The sequence below is a fragment of the Enhydra lutris genome, unplaced genomic scaffold (genome assembly GCF_002288905.1).
Source record: "Enhydra lutris kenyoni isolate GAN:26980312 unplaced genomic scaffold, ASM228890v2 scaffoldscaffold30, whole genome shotgun sequence".
Lineage (NCBI taxonomy): Eukaryota > Metazoa > Chordata > Mammalia > Carnivora > Mustelidae > Enhydra > Enhydra lutris.
Genome location: NW_019154114.1, coordinates 14,596,697 through 14,606,149, shown reverse-complemented (window position 1 = coordinate 14,606,149; position 9,453 = coordinate 14,596,697). Strand labels below are relative to the sequence as shown.

Below are 9,453 nucleotides of genomic sequence, written 5' to 3'. Positions count from 1 at the left end.
ACACACACACACACACACACACACACACACACACACACAATGTTCAAAGATCTCAGCAGAGTTCTTCATGCTCGCCTTTGAAGCCTGCATCATTCACAGTGTTTTGTTTTGTTTTGTTTTTTTCCTCCTTCTTCTTCAGTTCATGAGCTGGTGTTCATTTTCTGTGTGTGTGTGTGTTTTATTTTGTTTGGATTTTTTTTTTTAATTTTACTTTTTGGAGCTTGCTGTGTTGCTCTTTTTCCCCAACCTTTACCCTCACGCCCTCTTCACCCATCTCCTCAGAGATAAAAGAAAAAAAAAAAAAAAAAGCTAAGTTTTTTTTTCTCCTCCTGAGTTCTTCATGTGAGATTGAGCTTGCAAAGGAAAAAAAAAATGTGAAATGTTATAGACTTGCAGCGCGCTGAGTTCCATCGGGGTTTTTAGCATTGTTATGCTAAACTAGAGAAAAAAAAATCCTCATGAACCTGCCACAATCAAGCCTGCATCAACCTTCTGGGTGTGACTTGTGAGTTTTGGCCTTATCATGCCAAATCTGAGAGTTTAGTCTGCCATTAAAAAACTCATTCTCATCTCATGCATTATTATGCTTGCTACTTTGTCTTAGCAACAATGAACTATAACTGTTTCAAAGACTTTATGGAAAAGAGACATTATATTAATAAAAAAAAAAAGCCTGCATGCTGGACATGTATGGTATAATTATTTTTTTTTCTTTTTTTTTTTCTTTTGGCTTGGAAACGGACGTTCGAAGACTTATGGCATGGCATTCATACTTTTGTTTTAATCGCCTCATGACTTTTTTGAGTTCAGAACAAAAAAGTGCCACCCTAGAGCCTTCTTCCCATGAAAGTTTGCATCTGCTCCAAAACTGCTTTGAGTTACTGAGAACTTCAGCCTCCCACTGTAAATGCACTGAAGGCATTCCTTGTCAAAGATGCCAGAATGGGTTAAAAATTTAACATGGCAAACATTAAAAGAACTCTTAATGTTTTCTTTTTAATAAGAATGACACCCCACTTTGGGGACTAAAATTGTGCTGTTGTGGAAAGCAGTCTAAATTTATTTTTTAAGAAAAAAAGAAATCTGCCCCATTATTTTTGGTTTGTTTTATTTTTATTATTTTTTTTTTTTTGGCTTTTGGTCATTGTCAAATATGGAATGCTATGGGTTCCTAGTATATAATTTAATTCTAGTTTTTATAATCTGTTAGCCCAGTTAAAATGTATGCTACAGATAAAGGAATGTTATAGATAAATTTGAAAGAGTTAGGTCTGTTTAGCTGTAGATTTTTTAAAAGATTGATGCACTAAATTGTTTACTGTTGTGATGTTAAGGGGGGTAGAGTTTGCAAGGGGACTGTTTAAAAAAAAGTAGCTTATACAGCATGTGCTTGCAACTTAAATATAAGTTGGGTATGTGTAGTCTTTGCTATACCACTGACTGTATTGAAAACCAAAGTATTAAAGGGGAAGCACCCCTGTTTATATCTGTAGGGGTATTTTACATTCAAAATGTATGTTTTTGTTTTTTTTTTCAAATTTAAAGTATTTGGGACTGAATTGCACTAAGATATAACCTGCAAGCATATAATACAAAAAAATTTGCAAAACTGTTTAGAACGCTAATAAAATTTATGCAGTTATAAAAATGGCATTACTGCACAGTTTTAAGATGATGCAGATTTTTTTACAGTTGTATTGTGGTGCAGAACTGGATTTTCTGTAACTTAAAAAAAAATCCACAGTTTTAAAGGCAATAATCAGTTAAATGTTATTTTCAGGGACTGACATCCTGTCTTTAAAAAAAAAATGAAAAGTAAATCTTACCACAATAAATATAAAAAAATCTTGTCAGTTACTTTTCTTTTACATATTTTGCTGTGCAAAATTGTTTTATATCTTGAGTTACTAACTAACCACGCGTGATGTTCCTATGTGCTTTTCTTTCATTTTCAATTCTGGTTATATCAAGAGAAAGAATAATCTACAATAATAAACTGCATTTTTTTTTGATTCTGTGCTCAGTTTCTTAGTGTACAATTTAACTGGGCCCAAAACTGCATTAGAAGTGTAAAATGCATCCTTTTCTCCAGAGGCAGGATTAATGGAGGTGTAGGGAGGCAGTAATTCAGGGCAAAACATAGGCTGTTTTGTGAGGTGGGAGGCCATCCCTTTGAATAATTAGAAATATTTAATATAAATGTAAATTATGACCTCTCAAAATGCAGCCCCCCCCCCCATAAGCCCCCCACTTCCATGCAAAGTTTTCAGTTTTCAAGTGAGTTGAGACATTATTGCCCTCTGGTGAAAACAAACAAACAAAATCCCAACCAGAGTAGGGCCTGCTCGGCATTGCTCTCGGCTCCTGGTCCAGCCCAGCAGCAAGCCCATCTAGAGGGAAATGGGCCCAGCAGAGAAGTCATGGCAGGAGGTGGCTTGGGCACATACGCATTTCATGGTAAAGATAAACAATTCTTGCCTTTTGGCTAGAATAGATTATTTTTCCTTCTTCCCTTACACACCATGATTTTCTGGTTAGCAGGGCCCGACCCGACTTAACATCAACACTTTGGATAAATCCAATTACTTGTTTTGTTTTTTAACTTTGAAGGTCATTTGTCTTAAATAGGAAAAAGAAAAACCCACCCCTTACTCACATAACCCCAAGTACATCTCTGAATTTAAAACTGTGTCATTAAATCATATTTCACGGTATTTAGCAGAGAGGGGCTTCTCCACTTAGAGAAGCTGGCTATGATCAGATCACCTTAACTCCAGAAACACAAGCAAAAAAGTAATACCTTGATAGAATCTGTGCTCTGATCGATCAGTATTTGCCCCCAAACAAGCAGTGTTTCGAGGCTAACTTCAAAGATGACTTTGAAAGCCTTGAGCTACCTTCTTTACTAACAGCGTTGACCTATTTTAAAATGACATAAATTCGTGCAACTAATGTTACAAATTCATGCAGTCTGCACTCCTAATCGACTTCCCCTAGAATGCTAAAAGAATGTTAGACAAAGCCAACACTGTTTTGAAAATATAGCCAAACACGATGACTTTTGTTTTATTTTGTTTTGGGCTTTTTTGTTTTGTTTTGTTTTGTTTTGTGTTTTGTTTTTTAAGATAATATTGCAACTCTGAACGAAGGCCTTATTTTGAAGAAAACAGGTTGTGCTTGGCGCGGACGAGCTCTGGCCAGTTGATATCCTGTCTTCCTTCCCCTTTTTCACAGAACGCAAAGACAGGGTAAACCCACTGCATTTTGACCTTCCTTCATGTGCCAGTTTGGATAGAACTCCTGACTCCACACTTCATTTTGCTTAACAAAAGTCTTCATAGTAAACATAAATCCCTGCGCTGGAAGTTAGCTCTTCTCTGCTTCAGAGGTTTTGGGGTTTTTTTCCCTCTGATCCCATGGAGGAGATAGGCAGTTTCCCCCTGAAGGGGTAGAGATGCAGATATATCAGTTATGCTAAAAGCTCAGCCTCAGATGAAAGCTTTGAGGCAAAGGCTTCTGAAAATCAGAGTGTCATTCAGGATGGACTCACTGCAGTCCCGTCCTGAGAAAAACACTTGTGTCACAATTAAGCATTTTGATAGGACTCGACAAGGCAGTTCACTGTAATAAGTGGGTTTGGGCCCCAAACGTTAGAAAGCAGAGAGGCACTGGCAAAAATGGGGTTTGGGTGGCTGGCTTTAAGAGAAGGTTAACTCCTTAGTGAAAGGTAGTTTTACATAGAAGCATGACTATAAAACTTTGAAATGTAGACTGAGAGGCACACACAAATACATGTGTTTGTTGTTTTATTTTGTTTTGTTTTGTTTTTAACAAAGAAATCCTAATTCTGCCTAAGTGTCCCTGGTAGAAATAAATTTTTACTTAAAAAATAAATAAGTTCTGTAAGGAAATCTGGCTTTCCCTTTCCACTGCATCTGAGTCTTTGTCTAAATAGTGTTAAAATTCCTTTCATTCCAATTACAGAACTGAGCCCACTCGCAAGTTGGAGCCATCAGTGGGATACACCACATTTTGGAAGCCCCAGCAATGTATACTTACAGTGTATTCACAAAAAGAAATTTATGTAAGAACTGTACATTAAAAATTTATCATTATTATCATTATTATTATTATTATCATCGTTTGCAGCCTTAAGAGAGCACCCTGCCCCTGACTTCCGTTTAGTCTCCTTTTTAAAGAAAAATGTGTTAGAGAGGAAGAGTGGAAGGTATGTAATCTCCATACTGTGAACTGTGCCTCTGGTCTGAGGGTCTTTCGATGCCAATCTAGAGGAAAGCACGAGGGGGCTTCTGTCCTCACGGCATGTGAAACTAAATAGGTACCATTGTTTTCAACCCGCAAGATGAGTTTTAAAAAGCCACTGAAATTGAAAGGAGATCTATGTGCACTTTTATATGAAGAGAAGTTTCCCAGAAGGTAGCAGCTAGCGTTTTTGAAACATATGTAGACACGCACACTCTAAAGAGTACTTTTTCACGCTTCATTGTTTCTCTGGCAGATGATTTTACTAAGAAGAAAAATATACATGCCTCCCCCTCCCCAAGCAGATGCCACAGGCAGAAGCTTTAGCCGAGCCCCAGCACCCTGGGTTTCCGGTAGGCCCGGATAGTAATATATTTATCAGTGATGTCAAATGTGTTCATTTATCAGACATGGCTGTAAATGAAAACGGCGTGTGGCAAAATACAAAGTTAGTTAAACCACACCCTCCATGTGCTTTTTCCTCCACTTCTAGCCTCCTGGCCATTCACAAAATCACCTCCCTTGTGTTTCCCTACTCTTTGCACATTTCCTTTTGTTAAAAAAAAAAAAAGTGTAACAGTTTTTCATACTGTATCTGACACATTAATAGATCGACATCAAAGTAGACAGAGGTTCTTCCTTCACCTCGGTGAGGAAAGGATGTCTAGAAACCATGTTTGTCCGCCTCGGTGCCATAACCATCCGGGCCCCTTTCAACACGGGCTGCTCCAAATAACTCCATGTATAATGTATTATGGAATGCGAGATTTTAACGCCCCTGATCTCTCCTCCCTTCTCCCTTTGCCCCCGTAGTTTTTATTTCGTGATATCAATTCTAGATGGTTTTGTTCTCCTAGAGGACCTCCCCTCTGCCAGACCACCAGGTTTCCTGCTCAGCACGGTGAACGGAGGGCCGAGCGGCAGCCCCCCTGGCAAACATGGGCCACGGCCGCCTCCGTAGCCGTGTCCCCAGCACAGCCCTGACTCAATAACAAGTTGCTTCTGACACAAAGGTTGCCAGAGTGGAGTACGTCGGAGGCTTTTGTTGATGTTCCTCGTGCTTTGTTTGGGAAGACTTACTTCCGTATTCACACACTCTTGGCTTTAGAAAATGTACTCCTCCTGGGCTTCTCGGCCAATCAATATTTTTAAAAGTCTGCTTGCCACACAGGTGTCTCTATTTTTTGCCCGTCGGTAGTTAAAGCCTAACCGAGGTAGGCGGGAGGCTGAAATCCATGAGTGACAACCTTCAGCCTTCTGACTCCTATGCCAGGGAAACACACCACCAGGCTCCTGGCCTTACTTTCCATGTAAACATGCATGAGAGGAATGAGAGGCCAGATTCCTCTGCTCTAGATGGTTTGCAAGGCTTCCCACTGCGATTGACTTTCATTTGATTTTTTTTTTTTTTTTTAATCACGCCGCCCCTTCCTAGGAAGACATGTCTTGGTTTTTTAGGGGAAGATTTATCTACAGTGATAGGCTCTCATTTTCACCACTTCTCATTATTCCTCAGGATGCTGAATGAATAATTGGGAGTCGGGGTCTTCCTTGTTGTTGGGAGGAAAATAAGAGAAACCTGAAGTTTGTTCTCCTCTTGGCTCGTCCTAAATGGGACAGGTGCCCCAAGTCCAAGGCAAGGCATATAGTGGCCGTCTGTACGGAAGGTGGTCTGGGGTCCAGGCCCCCCACCCTGAATCAGGATTTGTTTGTTTTTGCCCTTGTTTTAAAACAGTCAGGAGCCTCAACCCACCTTCTGATAACACTGCTTTTCTCACTTTTGATATAAATCTTCAAACCCTAGACATCAAACAGCCCCAGAAAAGGGGAATTCTCTCCAAGCCTTGGTCGGCCCCGGCTCCTGAACAAACCCAGCTCTGTCTGGCACTTTTTCTTCAGCGGGGGTAGGGGACAGGGTGAGAGAATTTCAGTCCCCCAGGCTGTCTCATGATTGTCCGGGCATAAAGAAGTACAGTCCTGCAACAATGCGGGAACATCTTTTTCCTTTAGAGAGGGACAAAACAAAAAACAAAGCAAATCAAATTACTCTGCACGAAGGCGTAGCAAAACCCCAGGCTCCTGTTCTCGGCACCCTCTGTGGGCGGTGAGAAATGAAGGGAGGAAGAGGGAAGGGTGGGGAGGACTTTGAAGGCAAGAGTCCCAGGAATAATCCCAGTCGCCAGCCTGAATCTCACTTGCTCTCCGGCTAAAGGCAGGCCCAGTATGTCCATGGACCAGGTGCGAACGAGGTTCGACTGTCCGCTCCGTTCCCATCCGCTCTCACATGTGTTTCCTTTTTGAAAACAATTTGAGAGCTGAAACCCAAACTGAGAAATCTGGGGAAATTGTTAATGCCTCAACTTTGGGGGCATTTATAAATATATCCATCTGCAATTTTACAGCGGTGCCATTTTTTATCAGTCAGACCTGTTATGCCAATATTTATATGGTCCCACATAGGGTTTAGGCATTGTGACAGTCTTCATTGTTTAAATTCGAAAGCCCTTTGCGTGTGTGCCTGTGTGTGCGTGTGTGCGTGTGTGTGTGTGTGTGTGTGTGTGTGTTCCATAAGTTTGCCCGCTATCATAAGGCTGAGATAAAAAGGACACATCGATAGCACACAGAAATCAGATCTTCATATGAATTTGCATCAGAGTTGGGCAGTTTTAAGAAACTCACAAAGCACATTTTCCACAGAGAGGCCATGACTGGAATGCACAGTCCCTTACTCAAATCCTAATCATCCACTGAGCACCTCTACCCTTGTTCAACAAAATCCATTCTCTTTTCCTTTCTTTTTTGTGAAATAACATTTTTCCCCCATAATTAGGACTTTGGATTGCAAAATCACATTCCTCTCTTCTCCACAGATTCTTGGATCTTTAGTTATGATTAGAAAGGGGCATTAATTCAAGAAGGGAGGATGAGGGAGGGGTGTTTGTGGACATTCGGGAAGAGGACGGGAGGAGAGGAAATAGCTCTGTGTTCACCCCCCACACCCCTCAGCCCCTGCCCCGCCGAGGCTTGGGTGTGAGCTACACACAGGGGATTTGGATTCTGAAAATTCTGATCACCAACCTTGAGCATTTCCCAGCTAAGATTCCAAAACATGCTTTTTCCTTGTGGCCGGTTCTTTCAGTTAGGAAATAGGAGAGGCCACTGAAACCTTACAGGACCAGGCAGAGAGGCTTGAAAACCGCTCTTCTGAGAAGACCCCCAAGGACGATTGTGAAGGGATCCTGCGCCGGAAAGTCCGGTCAGCAGGGAGGATCCAGAATTTGCCCCAGTTCTGTGTGACCTCATCCACTTCTGGAAGCCCATAGAAATGGGTTTCTGGCCTTCGTTGGGGGCGTCCTCCAGCGGGAAAGCAGGCTTGAGGATCCCGGAACAATAGGTGACTCCAAACTCGACCAGCAGAGTGGAGAACAGGAAGGGGCCAGTGTGCGGGGCTGGGGGAGTACCGCTAACACAAGCCAACCTTGGCTTAGGATTCCCCAACCAGGGATCAGAGCTAGGTCTGTCCCAGGGCCCCGCCTTCCACCAGAAAAGATCTGCTTGCGGGGTGACTGACAGGCGGCTGACAGACCCCAGGATCCCCAGGATTCCTAAATGCAATACCCATGTTCTGAGCTCCAGGGCTGGGGCCTCTCATCACCTGACACTTGCCCCATTCCAGTGTCCTCTCTGTAATATTTGCCCCCTCTTTCTCCCTGCCTAGTCGCCCAGAGCCTTGTGAGAGTTAGAGGTCACTGCCTGGGGCCAGAAGGCAGTGCCTAAGCTGAGACCTTGGACGCCTTACATCACTCCTGCCCCAGTTTAGGTGCAGACAAGGGCAGGGCTGGAGTGAAGAGCTGGCCAGCAGCTCCCGGAGAGAAGCTAGGGGGTGGCTCATGGAATGTTTAGCACTGGCTGCAGAGGGTGGTGACAAGGGTCCTGACGGGAAGGCCGGGAAGAGGCTGAGGTTGCCCATTTCTTGGTTTCCTTGCCCCTCACTGGCCATACTCCTCCTTCTGGCCCTGTCCCTGTATACACTTGGTCTGCGTGGGGAGTGTGTGGGGGGGATTTGCAGGGCAACCGGGGGCTGCTGGGGGTGAGTGGAGCCAGGTGTGCTCTCCACCCCCGGGGGGAGGGGCGGTCCCTGGCTGCACTGGTGGCAGGCACGGAAGGACAGAAGGCAGGAACCACAGGGTAGGTCCCAGAGGCTGCCTGAGGTCACCAGGCAGTCCCTGCTCTGCTCTCCCCAAGCCCTGCGCTGCGCCCCCCGGAGGCCCGCACACTCCTGGCCGCCACGGGGCTCCTCTTGGAGGCGCCCAAGATACCTGGGGGCTGGGAGGAGGGGCGGCGGCACAACAGCAGCCTCTGTCCCCAGTCTCCAGCTTGCCTCAGTGCCCCGTGCCCATCGGGTGCCCGCGCCCCAGCAGGGGCCTCGGGTTTGTGTTGGGATTTGGTTTAATTTTCCAAGAGGACTGACCTGGCCAGAGTGGAGTGCCTGCGGACGTCCAAACTCCCCGTTCTGTTGTGCTCCTCCTGGGTGGGTGAGAGGGAGGGAAGGGGCTTCGGCCCTAAAAGGCTCCACCCCTCACCTTGGGACTCCCACCCCACCCTCGTGAGCCTCCCCAGGAGCCTTAAGATCCTCTTCGGCTGTTCCCGGCCATTTGATTTTTACTTTGTTAATTTTCGGGCCTATTTTTCAGATCTGTTTTCCTGCTCTGGTTAGAGGAAGGAGGAAAAAGAGAAAGGAAAGGAGGAAATCCAGATAACATTTCAGGATCTTCATAGAAATCTCCACATGGTTAGGGTTTTTGATGGTATAGTTTGATGCTCATGGTAAAGGAAAGCCAGTCAAACAAACTTTATTAGGATTTGGACAACAGCTCCGTCATGAGGGTCTTGCGTGCATTCTCAGATTTTCAGCACAGTTCTGGTCCAGTTTCGTGCCCTCAGGACCTGTTCTTACGAGGCCAGATTTCAAAACTACTAGTTGCAGAAAGGAGCCGTTTCCTATAGGGAGGGCCTTTTTCTTATTGGACCCACAGTTTTTTAGAGACTCAAGAAGAGAGCCAAGTAACATCACACTTTCTGAACTAGGTCTCCTTTTTCTTTCTCCTTCTCTTCAGGATGTAATCATTAATGTGCAGATAAATTATGTTGACACTAAAACAATGATCTCAGCCTCTGAGACACTTTTGC

The 9,453-nt window shown here is 44.1% G+C and overlaps 1 protein-coding gene across 1 annotated transcript in view; it reads left to right on the top strand.

Moving 5' to 3' along the window:
* The window catches only part of LOC111153073 (MAF bZIP transcription factor), a 6,497-nt gene extending 1,273 nt beyond the window's left edge, over nucleotides 1-5,224 (top strand). Inside the window, exons 2-3 of the mRNA XM_022511869.1 lie at nucleotides 3,985-4,062; nucleotides 5,077-5,224. Of these exons, the coding sequence (XP_022367577.1) occupies nucleotides 3,985-4,062; nucleotides 5,077-5,224 (226 nt within the window). The remainder of the gene's footprint in view (nucleotides 1-3,984; nucleotides 4,063-5,076) is intronic.
* Nucleotides 5,225-9,453: the final 4,229 nt, after the last annotated feature.